Consider the following 18,605-nt stretch of genomic DNA (forward strand, 5'->3'; position numbering starts at 1 on the left):
GTGGAAGCAAGTAGGCTGGAACCAGTAAGATGCCGAGACACAAAACACACCCCTGTGGGCAAAGATGACCTCCGCGGCGCAAGGAGCAGCGGTTGGACAAGAACAACGCTAGCGAACACAGCTGCTCCTTTGGACCACCTTGGCGCCGGGCACAAAACCCTTTGATCTTGGCAACCTCGCCAAGGCCGGCACGCGAGAAAATTCCTCCGAAACAGGATCTGCTGTGTGTACGAACAGAACAGGGCGACCCGGGAGCACGTGGAAGAGGGGGTCCGGTATCCACGACACATCCACTGACCCCCCACGGGGCAGGTCTCGATGCTGGGAAGGGGAACGGTGGCAGCGGCGGGTGGGGGGGTGGGCGTCCACACTTCTCGGAGGGGAGGGGTCCATTAAGTCCCTTTGGGAGGGGTCCATTTCAAACAGCTGGGATCCATGCTTTTATTGCTGTTGGACCTTTTGGCCTCTTTGGCGATCCACTCGTCGATGAGATCCTAAAACAGGGGGGTGAAGAAGGTGCGAGTTAGAAGTCTGAGGAAAGTTACTGATGTGCACGAGAGCTGCACATACCAGTTTTCCAAGGTCAACCCCAGAAGTCAGGGAAACAAAATTAGTACCTGTGGTTGGTTTTTTTTTTTTTTTTTTGGCCACCAGCAAACAAGTTTAGCGGTTAGCATTCCTTTTCAAGAGGACTGTTCTACTGCCTCATCTCTGGAAAGGACACCAAAGGCTCTTTTCCCAGCAGAAAAATGGTTACCTTTGTTTTGAAGAATCTACTAGAACACAGGTTCTCAACTCTGACGATCCAAAACACACCAGTTTGACTTCTGTGGAGACGTACTCCCACCTCTCTCCCCTTCCTCCCTAGCCTGACACTTCCCCTTTAAAGCCTGCAACAAGTTTTGAAGTACCCTCCAATCCAGGGGTCCCTCTGGGCGCCCAGGTTCTGGCTGCCCTGGAGAGGCCCCAGTATCCAGGCCATCTTCTTCCACGTGGGGCGGGGGGGGGGGGGAATGGCTCAGCACTTGGAAGCTGACCTGCCACTGCCCCTTCCCAGTGGGCCCTCGCCACACCTCTCATGAAAATCTGAGGGCAATGGCAGGTTCATAATATCCTTACAAAAGTAGAACAAACCATGGAGTTCCAGTACCATTAGTTCCCTTCTCTACAGATAAATATTTGTTGAACACTTTGAATAAGAGCCCCGTGGCGCAGAGTGGTCAGCTGCAGGACTGCAGTCAAAAGCTCTGCTCACGACTTAAGTTCGATCCCGACGGAAGTCAGTTTCAGGTAGCCGGCTCAAGATTGATTCCGCCTTCCATCCTTCCGAGGTAGGTAAAAACGAGTACCCGGCTTGCTGGGGGTAAAGTGTTGACGACTGGGGAAGGCACTGGCAAGCTACCTTGCAAACATAGTCTGCCTAAGTAAATGTCGGGATGTGAGGTCACCCCATGGGTCAGTATTGCCTTGCCAACCAGCCCCTTTGATGTTTTTAATTGGGTATGTAGTTTTAAGGATGTTAGCTGCTCTGAGCCCAGCCTCAGCTGGGATAGAGAACAGGATGCAAGTCTAGATAAATAAATAGCCTCACCACTATATTGCTTATAGTACTGTATAGACACTGGTTAGTATCGGAGGGCATTGCTAATTAGGCGCTATCGCAGGAGTCTTGTTGTGATGCTTTGGCTTTATTTAATTTATATTATTATTATTGTTTTATAAATTACAGATGTATTTTATGTTGTGATCTGCCCTGAGCCTTGCTTTGGCAAGGGCAGGAAAGAATTTATCATTATTACTATTACTGTTGTTGTTGTTATTATGCCGTTTGGGGGATGTAGTAAGGAAGGGAGCTGGGCAAGATTGAGTGAAAAAAACAACAACACTAGCAGGATCCATCCAAACAATGTATGCAAAATACTCTGAATATCTGAAAGCACTATATAAAGTGCCAGGTAGCATCATTATATCAACAGATTCGTAATCTAAGGTAAAACAGCGCCCAATCAAACTCCCATCTTTTCACTCAAAAGGAAAATCTCGAACAGAACAGCAAGGAAACAAAACACAGGAGGCAGACTGAAGGTTAAATTTAATGCAGAGGCTAGTAAAGTACCTGTGTGAACCAACACGTTCTTACCTGTCTCTTTAAGACCAGGTGTTTGCCTTTCCAGTACTTCAGCATCTGAAGCGCTTGCAGAGTGCTAACAATGTCGACGGGGTTAACAGCCGTCTCCTGGCTGATCTCTGAAATGCAGAGACAAGAGACCCCGTTATGTTGCGGGGGGGGGGGAATAAAAGGGGACAACTAGCAGACAGTTCTCCCCATTTCCTGCCAACTCTGGCTTTCAAGATACAGCTGAGTCAAGAGTGCAGACACAGGGCAGAACTTCTTCCACAATTCTGCTCCCTGAGAATTATTTATGGCTGCGCACAGACTGAAAACACATAGCGAAGCCTAAGAAAAAATAGCAGAAGCCAGAGGAAAAGCTAAGTAAAATTTCCAGTAGCCAGGAGCCAACAATTCAGTGTTCTGCATAGTCCTTTAACCTTCTAGACCAGGGGTTCTCAAAGTGGGCAGTACCACCCCCTAGGGGGCAGTTGGATTACCTAGGGGGGCACTAAGAGGCAAGGGGGCAGCAAGGTGACAACCCTGTTCTTTTCAGAGCACAGAAATGTTAGGGACTGCAAGCAGGAGCTCATTCTTGTCATGACTAGAGAAAGGGGGGTCCTGGTCCTGCCAGGCAGGGGGCGCTAGAGGTGGGCTCCTTCAACTGTGTAGTTGGATAGGGTAGGGGGCGCTGGGGTTGAGTCTGTGGAACCGAGGGGGTGACGGCCTGAAAAGTTTGGGAACCACTGTTCTAGATGATCAGTGGAAGAATAAAGTATGCATCATTTACATGGAACAACAAATTTCAGGGATGGGTTACTGATTTTTTTGCACACGTTTGGGTACATGTGTATGCACACAAAGGCTTGCAGGTCATAAATGCAAACAGCAAACACCTGCCTGAAAAAGAAACATCAATGGCTGTGAAAACAGACTTGGGACTAGGACTCTGGAGAACCTCCATGAAAAGCCTCAATTCCCCATCTTGCTAAAAAAAAAGTTTGGTCAAGTGAACTATGCAGTTGGCTCTTACAGCTTTATAGGAGATTTGGAGTACTGGTAATAAAAAATAAAAAACTCAACAGCAGAAAGGCAGTTTACCGCTACTCCAAGCCTTACCTTTGATGGAGATTTCTTTGCCTTGGAAGTTATGCAAATACCGAAGAAGGACCTCCTTCCAATAGCTACGGTAGCTGATAAGGCCCAGGTCTGAAAGCGGCCGTTCGGGGGAGCCAACCTTCTCTTCCACTTTGGAAAGTAAATAGCCTGCAGGAGAAGAGAAGAGATCCTTTGGAACCTGGCTTAGCCACCTCCAGACTGCCATTCCACCCGCCTGAAGAGCAAGCCAGAACGTGGGGCTCTCAGTAGCATTAGAATATTTTAAGGCAGTGTTCCCGAAGCAGTCCACTTAAAATATTCGGTACACACAGAATTTACTGTGGAATCTTGTGAACTGAATTCACCAGGATGATGACCCTGTTCTTTGCAGAGTTGCAGAAATGTTAGGGACTACAGGCAGGAGCTCATTCTTGTCATGGCTAGAGAAAGGGCGTCTTGGCCCCGCCGGGCAGCAAAAGATTTGAACGCATGAACACACATGAAGCTGCCTTATGCTGAATCAGACCCTTGGCCCATCGAAGTCAGTATTGTCTGCTCAGACCGGCAGCGGCTCTCCAGGATCTCAGACAGAGAGGTCTTTCACTCACCTACCTGCCTAGTGCCATTAACTGGAGATGCTGGGGATTGAACCTGGAACCTTCTGCATGCCAAGCAGATGCTCTACCACTGAGCCACGGCCCCTTCTGCATTATATACACCAACCAACAATTCCCAAAATGTTCACTACCATGGAAAAGGAGGCTGCCCACATTTGTTCCGATCGAGTAGCCCGAGAGCAAAGGAAGAGTCGCAACATATTCCAAAACATTACATTATTCAATTTAATAATACATTTACAGACTGCCTTTCTTCTGATCAACTGAAACCCAGGTGATTTACAGAATAAAAAACATGCCATAATAAACTTGTCCAACTGTCCTAATCTGAGGACCAGGAGTCAAAGATCAGCAACACGTTAATCAGTTCAGGTAGCCCCAGTAGATTCAATTCCAATAAACAAAACTCTCCTTCAAAAAACAGACTTGGAGTGTTTGCAGAAAATGGGGAGCAAGGGTATCCTCCCTACTCACCTCCACTAGGAGCCCCCTCCACAATTCAAGGCCAACTACCAAAACAAAACAAAAACAAAACCCTGGAATGGGCTGTTACAGATTTCCCCTATTCTGCAAGAGGAAAAGGTGAAAAGGAACTGGCCCAATGACTCTAGCAGATGAGTAGGCCCAGATAGTACAGGTTTGTAGGTAGCAGGCCACATAAGAAGTTAAAGGTTGCATTATTAGCATTGTCGTATAATACAGTTGAGAGCCAGCATAGTGTAGTGGTTAAAGTGTTGGACTAGGATCTGGGAAAGCCAGGTTCTAATCCCCTTGGGCCATTGAAGCTTGCTGGGTGACCTTGGGCCATGGAAGCTTGCTGGGTGACCTTGGGCCAGTCACAGCCACTCACCCCTGACCGAGGCTAGTATTTGGAAGGGAGACCTCCAAGGAAATTGGTGTGTGTGTGACGCAGAGCCAGGCAATGGCAAACCACCTCTTGCCTTGAAAACCCTACGGGGTCGCCATTAGTCAGCTGTGACTTGACGGCAAAATACACACACACAGAGATGGGTAAGTAATTCACCTTTATTAACTGATCATCCATTGCACTTCCAATCCATGTTCTGTTCCATAACTGAGTCGATAATTCAGGGTTTATTATATCATTCCAGCAACTCTGCGTGTGTGTGTGTGTTGGGGGGGGGGATCTTGCCTATGAGAAGCGAGGTGTTCAAAACAAAGCGACGTAGGCGCCTGACTTACTGAAGTCGATGAGCATTTTGCCATAACCCTGTCTCATGTACTGAGGCATCGTCAGGATGCAGGAAACGTTGTAGTTGAGGAATGAATTCTTCTCCTAGAAACAAAGATCGCATCTGTCAGGGGGTTCATACTTGAGAAGCGTCGTAAGAGAAGCAGGAAGTATGGTTTCAAGCGCATGGTTTTTCAAGGTGACCAGGACAGGATAGCGAGAATCCAAAATACCAGTCAAACGGCGTCCAAGCAGCTCAAGGGACTATGAATATGCATTTCTTGGACATCGCCTCACATATATACTTCATACAGCACTTCCAAGCCAATTTTGGAACTGCAGTATCTTCAAAAGTAGTTGGTGATAGGGCACGGAGCCAAACACAGTGGTTATGGTATGGACGAAGACCAGGTTCAAATCCTCCACTCAGCCACCAAGTTCCCGTAGAATCATAGACTCATAGAGCTGGAAAGGACCACCAGGGTCATCTAGTCCAACTCCCTGCATATTGCAGGAAATTCACAACTACCTCCCCCCCCCCAACACCCCCAGTGATCCCTACTCCATGCCCAGAAGATGGCCAAGGTGCCCTCCCTCTCATGATCTGCCTAAGGTCATAGAATCAGCATTGCTGACAGACGGCCATCTAGCCTCTGCTTAAAAACCTCTAGGGAAGGAGAGCTCACCACCTCCCGAGGAAGCCTGTTCCACTGAGGAAACGCTCTGTTAGAAAATTCTTCCTAATGTCTAGACAGAAACTCTTTTGATTTAATTTCAACCCATTGGTTCTGGTCCAACCTTCTGGAGCAACAGAAAACAACTCGGCACCCTCCTCTATATGACAGCCCTTCATGTACTTGAAGATGGTTATCCTATCACCTCTCGGTCTTCTCCTCTTCAGGCTAAACATACCCAGCTCCTTCAACCTTTCCTCATAGGACTTGGTCTCCAGACCCCTCACCACCTTTGTCACCCCCCCTCTTTGTTGCAATTTTATGCAGAGTTACTCCAGTCTGTCGAGTTCAATGGGCTAAGACTGGAGTCACTTTGCAAAGGATTGCACTGCCGGTCAAAATGCACCACTCTGATTTGTCACACAAGATGCCAAACGTGGCCCCTTTTACTGTAGAGTGGGAAGCGCCCCCCCCCCCATTTTTGTGGGGAAAAAACAGACCTTGGAAAAATAGCCTATGAGGTGGCAGCCGGTGTTGTCTGCTTCTGTCATGACGTAGAAGAGAAAGGGCTCAACATCGTAGTACAGAGTCTTGTGGTCCAAGAAGAGCTTTGCCAGAAGGCACAGGTTCTGGCAATAGATCTGGAAGGAGTCAGAGAGGTGAGATCATTCAAAGGGAGAAACCACAAGGCTGGGAGACAGCAGATCATCAGAGAGCCCTGGAATCAACTGCAAGACAGAATTTCCAGAGATCGTTCCACAATACCTACAGGCCAACATGTGTAGGAGAGCTGGATCCAGCACATGAGAGGAAAAGACTGCAGTAGCCACTGGCACTACATCAAGCTTATTACATCTTTACTCTTGTGCAACCAATTTCTGAGCATGATAATATATGTCAGGAAGAAAACGCCAGGTGGTGCGTAAGATCTTGTGCAAGCGGACTTGCGCTTCATCAGCTTTAGTTTCCACTCGCACACTGCTGGACCCAAGCCAAAGAGAGACGCTGGCACGATCCTTCACAGATGCTCCAGAGGTTCAAGGTGGAGAACCGTGTCACAGGTTTAAGGCCAGCACTTCCAGAACCCCACAACAGACCCTTTACTTTGGGACTCAAAGTGACCTCCCACCCCCCAAAAAATAAAGTGTACCCGGCTAAGTGTGTAAAACTACCATCTCTTCAAACTGTACTAGCTAAACAACATATAGCTAGATACATAAGAACATAAGAACTTAAGAAAGGCCCGGCTGGATCAGACCAAGGCCCATCAAGTCCAGCAGTCTGTTCACACAGTGGCCAACCAGGTGCCTCTAGGAAGCCCACAAACAAGACAATCGCAGCAGCACCATCCTGCCTGTGTTCCACAGCACCCAATATAATAGGCATGCTCCTCTGTTACTAGAGAGAATAGGTATTCAGCATCACTAGTATCCATTCTAATAGCCATGAATACCCCTTCCCTCCATGAATATGTCCACTCACCTCTTAAAGCCCTCCAAGCTTGAACATGAATATAATCTGTCAGAGACCACAGCATACTATATATGGCTTATATGTACAAGGTTCCTGGTTCAACCCCTAGTGTTCTAACTTCCAATAGTAAGGAAGGCCTATAGCAAAAGGGTGAACAAAGAATTCCTTGGGTAGGGGGAAAGGACTCTGCTAGGAGTCTCATCTACACTTCTTCAGTTCCTGTTTGTGGTCCTTCTGAGCATGCATGTTAAGAGGCACAGAGTCATTTGAGACATTATGTGGAATATGTGGGGGGGGGAGGTAGAAGCTGATAGAATTCTGGACTGTACCAATGGAGACTGCCAATGCGCGGGGGGAGGGATGATTCTATTTCCGAGTACTCCTCCATGTGCATTACCTTGTTCTTCTTCCCGTCTACTTCAAACACCGAAATGGAGCCCTTGCGGTAAATTTCGTCCCCAGGAGGATGCTTCCAGACACATTTGGCCTGTGGGGAGCAACAGATAAGCACCGTGATGGTTACTGAATTGAATGGGTGGCTTGAAAAGCACAAAGAGGTGGCATAAAAGATTGCAAGGCATATGGGTGGGACAAGTTATTTGTTTTTGATTTTGTCTGCTGGCAATGGTGTTTTTCGTTTGTATGCTTGCTGAGAAAAGGTGACAAGCCCAACTCCTACATGCTAGCCACCAATATATATATCAGCATGACCAAGTGCACCTTGTGTGGGCTTTTTTAACTTCCCAGAATGGGTCAGGCACATATCATTACTATCTCTCTCTCTCTCTCCCTCCCTCTCCCTCCCTTTAACGGCATATAAATTACAGTTACAATCATTAACTATGGTTTTCTCCAGTTAAAATAATACAGTTTATATGTAAATAAAATCAATCAATCATGACAACAATCAAATAGGTTTAGGCTTGGTTCCTCGAACCCTCACAGCAGCTAAAATCAACTTTGCTACCTCCTCTGTAATACGAGGGTGCTGATCACCCTGGAGGAAAGCCACTTTGTCCTTTGCGGGGAGATATCCGCAACAGCGGATCAATGCAGGTATCCTGTAAACTTGCTTTGTGTTTACATGAGCCTTTTGATAGGGAACTTCCAATTGCCTCTCTTACTGAGTGGTGAAAACAGCCAAATAATTTTGGAGGCCTGGTATCTGCCTCCAGGAAAACATTTTCTGCTCCTGATTTCAAGACTAGCTGCTTCTCTGCTCACCTTACACAAATGTACACATGAAGCTGCCTTATACTGAATGAGACCATTGGTTGATCAAGGTCAGTGGTCTACTCAAAGGGCCAATAGCTCTCCAGGGTCTCAGGAAGAAGCCTTCCATGTCACAGATGAAGATGAAGAAGATGATGAAGATGATGATGAAGAAGATGATGAAAAAGAAGAATTGGCTTTTATAGGCTGACTTCTCTACCACTTCAGGAAGAATCAAACCATCTCACAATCACCTTCCCTTCCCCTCCCCACAACAGACACCCTGTGAGGTAGGTGAGGCTTAAAGAGCTGTGACTAGCCCAAGGTCCCCCAGCTGGCTTCATGTGGAGGAGAGGGGAATCAAACCCGGTTCTCCCGATCAGTGTCCACTGCTCCAAACCACTACACCACGCTGGCTTGACTGATCCTTTTCATTGGAGATGTTGGTGATGGAACTCGGGACCTCCTGCATGCCAAGTGAGTGCTCTACCACTGAGCCACAGCCCTTCCACAGTCAATCTGCTCACAGCTGGGCTTCACCTATAGCTCAACCGCAGGTCCCACTTTGAAAGGTTTTTTTTAACCACATTATGCATTTAGCAGTCATGGTGCAGATGCAACTTGCTTTAGCGAAAGCTGAGAACCAGCTGCAAGTCCGGACCCAGGGAGAGACCAAAGGAATAGAGCAGAGGTCCCCAACGTAGTGTCTGTGGGTGCCTAGGCGCCCGCCAGCACCTTTTCTGGCGCCTGCCAAGTGTTTTGAAGAAGTGGGTGGGGCCAGGTAGGACTTTTGCCCAGCGAGGCTTCCGATTGGCTGTGCAGGCTTTTCTTCAACGCTGCTTTGGTACCAGCTGCCACAGCACAAGGATCTGCACTGTGTGACTGAAGTGAAGCTGTGGCAATTGTTTCAGGGCTGGCTCCGCCTCCTGCGGCGACCATTTTGTTGCTCCGCCCACCATGCAGCGTCAGTATTCCAAACGTGCCCGTGGGCTCAAGAAGGTTGGGGAGCCCTGGCCGAGGGATTACCTAGTGGAGTGGGGGAGTGAGCTGTCTGTTAACTGTGGTCAGTGCCCCAGTGGACGGGGGTGCGTTCGTGGCAAACTGCGATCGTTTCAGGAGTCTGACGCCGGTCGAGTCCGCCTTAGGAGATCTTCGAGTGGCAAGCCCAGAGATGGATGCGCAAATTAAAGATGGTGTCGCTGGGGACAGCCAACCAGCAGCAGACTTCCTGGAAGGGGGAGGAGAACGGGCCTTGGTTCAAATGCACTGCTCATCTGCTGGTCACTTCCAGAGACACCAGGGGATCTGCTCTGGAAAGCAGCTCGGGAAGTGGAACACAGTCCTGCTGCAGGGTCTCCGTGCCAACTGAGCAGTCATTCCAGACGGTCCATGATGCCAATTTAGCAGTTGAAACCATCGCGTTAAAGGTCATGGTTCTCTTCCTGAAGCTGATGAGTAGCGGCAATTAATTGTCCTCTCTGGAGCGAGGGAAATGGTCATGCTACTCCTAGTCATGCTAGTCATGATGCGTACCTATTCTCTCCATCATCAGAGGAGCATGCCTATTATATCAGGCGCTGTGGAACACAGGCAGGACAATGCTGCTGCGGTCGTCTTGTTTGTGGGCTTCCTAGAGGCACCTGGTTGGCCACTGTGTGAACAGACTGCTGAACTTGATGGGCCTTGGTCTGATCCAGCAGGGCCTTCCTTATGTTCTTAGTAGAGCTGTGGGAAAGGGGGTTCCAGTGGATTTTCCCAATGCTTAAGCTGATACTTGAGATTGAGGCCAGTTCAATCAATCAGTACTTATTTCAATACAGAATCAGCTCCATATATAAGTAAAAGGCAATGACGGGTGAGAGGGGGAGGAGAAGAGTTGGTTTTTATATGTTGACTTTCTCTGCCTTTTAAGGAGAATCAAACCGGCTTACAATCTCCTTCCCTTCCTCTTCCCACAACAGTGACTGGCCCAAGGTCACCCAGCAGGCTTCATGTGCAGGGGTGGGGAATCGAACCCGGTTCTCCAGATTAGAGTCCATTGCTCTTAACCACGATGGCACGCTTGCTCTCTCTTTCTCCTTCATCCTTGGATGTTTTATCTGTTGCACCCCACACATCAGGGGGGGGGGAAAACACCAAAGGGAGAAGGAAAGGTACGGGGGGGGGGGGGAAGGGAGGCTATCCTCCCTGCGAGATTTGCCAACAAACCTGGAGAAAAATGTCCTGTCCTGCCCCTTTAATAGAGGCTTAATGTGGAAAAAATGCACAATCAAAGTTTTTCATAGCAGGGAGGTGAGAAAACACCACCCGGTAAACAATGTCCCATTAAAGGGCAGGACATCCCCCCAAAGCAGCTGGCAACCCTACAACCCTACTCCCTGCCGGTCAACTGACGCTTGGCCTGGTGCCTGCTTGCAACCCCACATGAAGCAGCTGCTGGCCTACCCCGTAGCGCAGTAAGCGAAGAGGGGAGGCGTCAATCCCAAAAGGAACAAACAATGGGAGGGGCTGTGGCTCAGTGGCCGAGCATCTGCTTGGCATGCAGAAGGTCCCAGGTTCAGTCCCCGGCATCTCTAGTTAAAGGGACCAGGCAAGTAGGTGATGTGAAAGACCACTACCTGAGACCATGGAGAGCTGCTGCCAGTCTGAGTAGACAGTACTGACTTTGATGGACCAAGGGTCTGGTTCAGTATAAGGCAGATTCATGTGTTCAAACAAGAACAAAGTCAGCATGAACAAGGATGGAAAGAAACAAAATCAAAAATTACATACCCACTTACAGCACCACCCTAAGCCTGGTCACATCTTTCTAAGTCCATCGAAGTCAAAGGGTATAAGTCTGCTTAGGACTGAACTGTAAGGGCCAACAAGTTGCTAGTTCTCACCTACAGCCCAGGCATCTGCTTCATGGGGGAAAATGCCAGCCCGCCTTGCAACGCAGTTGTAAGGATCACTGAAACAACTAAGCTGTGCTAAGAAACGCGCTAGAGAATTGGAAGCTTTGCTATTAAGCATGGAAGGAAGGTCCACCTACAGCAGGAATGCATACGGAAACAAGGCCATTGCATTCTGCTCCAGTTGTGCAGGTGTTTTAGGGGGAAGGCTGCTGGCACCGGTTCAGTTCCTCTGCGGTTTAAAGATAAGCTATTTTCGTGTGGCTGGCTCTGCTGAACGCAAATTCAAGTTTAGAATTTACAAAGCACGGCAGAACAGGTGTAGTGTTTTGACTGTTCCCCAGAATAATTGTCAACTGGCATTATCAACTGGTTGCCGATAACTCAGTCTTTGGGTTCTTTGGGAGGGCCAGCGTGGTGTAGTGGTTCTCTAATCTGGAGAACCGGGTTTGATTCCCCACTCCTCCACATGAGCGCCAGATGCTAATCTGGTGAATCAGGTTGGTCTCCCCATTCCTCCACATGAAGCCAGCTGGGTGACCTTGGGCTAATCACAGTTCTATTAAGAGCTCTCTCAGCCCCAACTACCTCACAGGGTGTCTATTGTGGGGAAGGAAAGGTGATTGTAAGTCGGTTTGATTCTTCCTTAAGTGGTAGAGAAAGTTGGAATATAAAAAACCCAGATCTTCTTTCTTCTAGTCACAGTGCATTAGAAGGGGACTGATGTTCCAAAACACTGACCTGGAGTAACCCAGATGTACCTTCGTAGTAGAGTAGGAAGGTCACCTAAGCTACTGGTTCCATCCCCCCCAATTCCCTTGGCTGCCATTTTGTGATCAGGGTTGGCTAGTGGACACCGGGGAGCAGAAGAGAAACAGATTGTGGGGGCCCAAAATCAGCCCTCTTGAACAGAAATATACATCTCACACATTCCCAGAATTGCACACCAAGTCAAACCAGATAACAAATTTTAATCAATGAAGAACTGAGCTAAAGTATCACAGCACCGGCCCAAACTTAGTGCCTCCAGGGGTTTGGCTCTAGACCAGGTGCCCCCCAACATGGTGAGTACGGGTGCCATGGCACCCATTGACACCTTTTTTGGCGCCTGCAAAGTGTTTTTAGAAAGTGGGCATGGCCAGGTGAGGCTGCAGCCCAGCAGGGCTTCTGATTAGTATGAGGGATCTGATTGGCTGTGAAATAGCATTGTTTCAGCATGAGCAGCCACCATAGTGGTTGTTTTATTCTTCTCTCTCTTCTTTTCTGGTGCATTTTTAAAAATTACCCTTCTCCTCCCCTGCATTTGGGTTTCCTGTGTGCATCGCTACCTCCTGCAGTGGCCATTCTGTGGTCAGCTCCGCCTCCCACAGCAGCCGTCTTGTAGTTGCGCCCACCACCCTGTGTCAGAACTCTCAAGGTGCCCACGGGCTCAGAAATGTTGAGGGCCCTTGGTATAACCTCTAACCACGGGAACTGCAGTTCAACAAGCAGGGTTAGAGAGCTCCACCAGAAAGTGCATCCGTACCATGCCAAGTTGCCTGTGGGAAGCCCTGACAACGGAAATGGTTTAGAAAAGGTTTGCAGAAGGGAGGTTTTATTTTTAAAGCACAGGCAAGGCTGGCGTGTTTTTATGGCTCACCCAACGCCAACATTTTCCTCTGAATCCACCATATGAAAATTGTTACTTTCCCCATCATGATCCTTCCAAATGGGACCGGGGAACCAGGAAACCCTCCGTTCCAAAAACAACACTGGTCTTTCCTTCTTAGCTGAAAAGCCACTTTTTCCATTCTGTCGGATGACGGCCAGAGGCCAGATTGGGTGCTGGCTACTGCCAGGAATGGAAATCAGTGGAGTTAACAACCTGCTGCTTCCAGCAGGCAGCTTTTCCTTCCCTTCTCTGAAGCCAAGGGGAGGAAGTAGGTGGGCCCCGTTTATGCCAAGGGTCGGCTGTTTCCATTTCCCTGCCAAAGTATTTGGGAATTAAAGGGGGGGGGGGCTGGAGTAACCCACAGAATATGCGTCACTCTTAAGTCCCCCAGTGAAAAATCAGTGGAGACTAAGCCCTTAACTGGATTCTTAACGGCCAGCCAATTCCAGTGGCTCGGCAGGGGTCCTTGAATTCTGCTGGATTGTGTAAGGGTCTGTAGCTCAGTGGTAGAGCATCTGCTTGGCATCCAGAAGGTCCCAGGTTCAATCCCCGGCATCTCCAGTTAAAGGGACTAGGCAAGTAGGTGATGTGAAAGACCTTTGCCTGAGACCCTGGAGAGCCGCTGCCAGTCTGAGTAGACAGTACTGACTTTGATGGACCGTAATCTGATTCAGGATAAGGCAGCTTCATGTGTACTTCAGGGGTCCCAGTATGGCATCTATGGGTGCCCCAGTGCCTGCCAATACCTTCTAAAAGCATTTGGCCCACCGAGGCTTTTGCCCACCAGGGCTTCTGATCGGCTGGGCGAGGCTTTTGCCCAGCAGGGCTTCTGATTGGCTGGGCGGAGTAAAAGGAGCCTTGTTAAGCAGAGCTTCTGCTTGAAATGTTGATGAAGAAGAGGAAGAGTTGTTTTTTATGCCCTGCTTTTTCTCTACCACAAGGATTCTCAAATTGGCTTACAATCGCCTTCCCTTCCCCTCCCTGCGATAGACCCGTGAGGTTGGTGGGGCTGAGAGAGTTCTGAAAGAACTGTGACTGGCCCAAGGTCACTCAGCAGCCTTATGTATAAAAGTGGGGAATTAAACCCGCTTCTCCGGATTAGAGTCTGCTGCTTGTGTGAAGGAGTGGGGAAACCAACCCGGTTCACCAGATCAGAATCTGCCACTCATGTGGAAGAGTTGGGGAACCAAACCCGGTTCTCCAGATTAGAGTCCTCTGCTCTTAACCACTACGCCACGCTGAGTTACCATAAGAGTTATACATAACCTCACTCCTTGATATTTTGTGGTTGGCTTGGCCTCCTAATTGATGTGTGACGGCACCCGCCAGCCTGTGTCAGAATTCCAAAGCTATACTTCATACCCATGCTATACTTCAAGGTTTCCCTCCAGCAGTTGATGGAAACAGATAAGCCGGAGGAAAATAAAATTTCAACAGCCTTCATGCCTGACCATATCAAGGGGAGAGGCAAATCTGTCTCCCTTGATGTGAGCAGGACCAGCGGCCCTTTGGCTCGGCCCAACCCACAGCCTTGAACTATCTCCCTCAGTTCTGTTATCTACACTCCTTATGAAAGAGTCCGTTCCTTGACGGAATATCATGGCCTTGGGCAAGTTCTGCAAGATAGTTAAAACTTCCCTTGGCATTAAAGGACCCTGACAGAAGAAAGACCAAACCCCAAGAAAATTAGATTCCCCCTCCCAACTTAAAAACATGAAATCACAACATGCCTCCTTCCCTTGCCCAAGATGAACCTGGAGCAGACTCCCACGCCCATTCATGTTCTGTGGATACCAACAGATACGTACAAAAACCACACCGCCTCCCTGACCCAACGAAGGACTCTTACCTAAAGGTACAGACCCGTGGATAATATAGGGGAGGCTGGCTGTTTGCATGTTTGAGCTTGCATTCAACAAGGGGATATTTTGCAGGGTCTTATCACCTCATTGCTTAGCTCCTACATGAGGTATATCCGAATTTGTTGTGTAACGTTCAGTTGCGATGTTCAGACACAGTACATGACAGCCATTTTGGGACCGTCCCACTTCAAGGCTGCAGCTGGGAGATTTCTTCCCTGTATAATACACGTATCAAATCAAGCCTGAACTGACCCTAGAAGCTAAAATGACTAAACTGAGGCTTTGGTCACATTATGAGAAGACAAGAGTCACTGGAAAAGACAGTCATGCTAGGAAAAGTTGAGGGCAGCAAGAAAAGAGGAAGACCCAACAAGAGATGGATTGACTCAATAAAGGAAGCCACGGCCCTCAATTTGCAAGATATGAGCAAGGCTGTCAAAGATAGGACATTTTGGAGAACTTTGATTCATAGGGTCGCCATGAGTTGGAAACAACTTGATGGCACAACACACACATAATACATTTTCCGCATATGAAAATCTAGCTCTTGAAGGAGAAGAGTTTTAGCTTTACCATGCTAGGGGGAAGGCTGTTAGCGAAAGGGAAGCTGGTCTTGAACCCAGGAAACAATTCATGCAGCCTGGAGCTAACCGGCATGCCTGGTTTTGGACTCTGCAGTTGACCCCGGAAGAAAACATAAGCGTGAAGCTATTCGGAGGGGGACGCCCTTGCAATTATTAAGCTTAACGCACGGCTTTGCATTACAGGAAGTGGCTGCATGAACTTACCATGTGCCTGCGCAGTATCGTCTGGCTCTTCATATATTTGAGGCAGAACTCGCACATGTAGAGACGCCCCAGCCGCGCGTATTCCTCCGGGTAGGGAGAATGGTACCAGGTGTCCAGCTCGTAGCGGCCGAAGGCAATGGTCTTGATCATGTTGCTGCCTTCGGTGATCTGGCCCTGCAGCCGCAGTTTTTCCTGTGGATGCAAAAAGGCAACACAGGTGTGCTTCTTAGGCATGTCTCCTTTTCCATTAAAAATATCCGGCACTAAAAATAAACAATGAGAAATAACTGGAATCTGTGTTCTAGAAATGAAAATTAAGGGCGGGGATCTGTAGATTTGCTTATTACTCATAGTTATTCCTCCCATCACAAGAAGAGGCAAGGAGCTACAGAACACACTGACTACTGGGCCCATCTGCACACGCATTTCAGCCTAATCTGAAAAAAAAATTAAACCATAAGGGCTAGAAGCTTGCTTTTCACCCAAGTAAAAACAAAAGTTGAACTGTCAAGGAGCTGAATCGTGAATATGCCACCTCAGTATGGGTAAATTATATGCATGGATGTTCCCTACAGGCCCTACAGTTGCAAAGCTATCCTGCTTTTCCTCAAATTGTGCTACAGGGGGTGGGAAGAGTAAGGAACAGTTACAGCAGTATTATTTATTTATTTCTTAAGAAAAGAAGAACAGAAGAAAGGCCATGCTGGATCAGATCAAGGTCCGTCAAGTCCAGCAGTCTGTTCACATAGTGGCCAACCAGGTGCCTCTGGGAAGCCCACAAACAAGATGACTGCAGCAGCACCATCCTGCCTGTGTTCCACAGCACCTCAAATAATAGGCATTATCCTCTGATCCTGGAGAGAACAGGCATGCATCATGACTAGTAACTGTTTTTACTAGTAGCCATGAATAGCCCCTCTCCCTCCACGAACATGTCCACTCCCCTCTTAAAGCTTTCCAAGTTGGCAGCCTTCACCACATCCTGGGGCAGAGAGTTCCACAATTTAATTTATTTAAATAAACAAATAAATAAATAATATAATGAATACAATTACAATGTTATTGCCAAGATGTTATTTGTCTTTTTTTTTTGGTTAAGGGTAAAATGTGTGTGGGGGGGAGAGAATTGGTGGTAAATTAGGATGCTGAGCTTAGTCCTTGGACAAAGATTATATTTAAAGACATGTGGACACACCCGGACACGTTAGGGGCTTTCTCCTTATGCAGGTGTGATCATGAGCAGCAAGAGGGAGAAGAAATGCCAATGCATTTCCTCCCAATGTCTTGAGCTACGTAGGTGGATGGCACACTTTTTTTTAATGTACCCCATCACAAACTGGGCCGGGGGGGGGGAGTCAGCCACCCTCCACACAAAATCTCCTTTGCCAAAATCTTGTGGGATCGGCCCTTTGGTCTGGCAGACAGAAAGCTAAGAGTCAAGAAAACGGATTTTGGAGATCGCTGTCTGCTCTTAAGAGCCCTCCGAGGCGAAGAGCGTTCGATTCCCTCCTACAGCGGCATGCACAGGCCCCTTTGAAGATAATTTAAACCTCTCTGCTTGCTTGATCTGTATTCTCCAGCAGAAGTGCCTCTGATCTCTCCTTGAAGCGGTAGCCCGAGGGCGCGCCACAGAAAGGAGAAATCCGATGCGCTCCCATCAGACAGGGGAAAAGATTCGTCCTCTTGCCCCAGGACTTCTTGCACTCCCTAAGCCAGGAGATGAACAGAGTCAGCTGGCACCCCAGGCAAACACTTTTGGTGCCTGACACCTCCTTATGTTGCTCAGATTGAAATGCGGCGAGGCCGAGGCTTATTCCGCGTGAAAGCGTCGCCACGGAGAAGCTGACACATCTTCTTGCAAATGCTCGGCTTCTTTTCAGCGCGAGCCCTGAGGGCGCGCGGAGGCGAAGAACAGCCTGCCTCACCTCTAAACCGCAGCCAAGCAGCATTGGAGTTGGACGCGGCAGGACTGGTGGGGGAGCTCTTCTTTGCACAATCTGGCTTCTGAAGATTCGTTGGGTCAAGCTGCACAGTGATTCTTTCCAGCGCTTTTTGTATTTTTAAAAAAACCCAAGCTGCCAGGGGCAGCTGCACCAGAGAGGAAGAAGGGCACTCAGAGGAAACCTGCTTATTTCCTTTCTACTCCTTGCAGTCTTCCCCCCTCCCCAGTTCCCCTGTAGGGGAAAAAGATTGCTGGGGGGGGGGGGTAATCTTTTCCTACCCAATCTATTTGTCTTTCCTGTCCTTTCCTTCCCCCTTGGTCCTTTCCATTTTCCCTTTCCCTCCGGTTGAGCAGAAAGACCAGGAACCCTCTGCCCTACTCCTTATCATGCATAGGGCCTGTGTACCATCCATACAGAACCCTCTACCTTTTCTATGGCTCTGCCTCCTCCCCATCCTCCCCTCCAAGCTCTCTCTGAAGAAGAGGAGGTTGAGGGGAGACACGACCGCTCTCTTTAAGTATTTGAAGGGCTGTCACTTAGAGGAGGGCAGGGAGCTGTTCCTGTTGGCAGCAGAGGATAGGACTTGCAATAATGGATTTAAATTGCAGGCGGAGAGGTACCGGCTGCATATTAGGGAAAAAAATTTTTTTACAGTCAGAGTCGTTCGACAGTGGAATCAGCTACCTAGGGAGGTGGCGAGCTCCCCCTCACTGGCAGTCTTTAAGCAGAGGCTGGACAAGCACTTGTCAGGGATGCTCTAGGCTGATCCTGCATTAAGCAGGGGGTTGGACTAGATGGCCTGTATGGCCCCTTCCAATTCTATGATTCTATGGTTGGGGAAATGCTCATAGCTATTTGGATGGGAGACCACCAAGGAATACCAGGGTTGCTGTGCAGAGGAAGGCACTGGCAAACCACCTCTGTTAGTCTCTTGCGATGAAAACCCCAAAAGGGGTCGCCGTAAGTCGGCTGCAACTTGAGGCACTTTACACACACAAATGATTGCAACAATAATTGCCTGTTTCTCCACTGCTCTCTCTTAACCTTCCACTTTATGCACAAACCTGGACAACAGAGACCTTTGTGGGAGG

The 18,605-nt window shown here is 48.5% G+C and overlaps 1 protein-coding gene across 1 annotated transcript in view; it reads right to left on the reverse strand.

Moving 5' to 3' along the window:
* Positions 1-366: 366 nt before the first annotated feature.
* KAT7 (lysine acetyltransferase 7) overlaps positions 367-18,605 on the reverse strand; it is a 32,052-nt gene continuing 13,813 nt past the window's right edge. The window contains exons 9-15 of the mRNA XM_056863148.1: positions 15,572-15,763; positions 7,562-7,651; positions 6,192-6,332; positions 5,029-5,122; positions 3,230-3,376; positions 2,141-2,247; positions 367-494 (exon numbers count right to left, since the gene is read on the reverse strand). Of these exons, the coding sequence (XP_056719126.1) occupies positions 393-494; positions 2,141-2,247; positions 3,230-3,376; positions 5,029-5,122; positions 6,192-6,332; positions 7,562-7,651; positions 15,572-15,763 (873 nt within the window). The 3' untranslated portion in view covers positions 367-392. The remainder of the gene's footprint in view (positions 495-2,140; positions 2,248-3,229; positions 3,377-5,028; positions 5,123-6,191; positions 6,333-7,561; positions 7,652-15,571; positions 15,764-18,605) is intronic.

Source organism: Euleptes europaea, chromosome 18 (genome assembly GCF_029931775.1).
Source record: "Euleptes europaea isolate rEulEur1 chromosome 18, rEulEur1.hap1, whole genome shotgun sequence".
Classification (NCBI taxonomy): Eukaryota; Metazoa; Chordata; class Lepidosauria; order Squamata; family Sphaerodactylidae; genus Euleptes; species Euleptes europaea.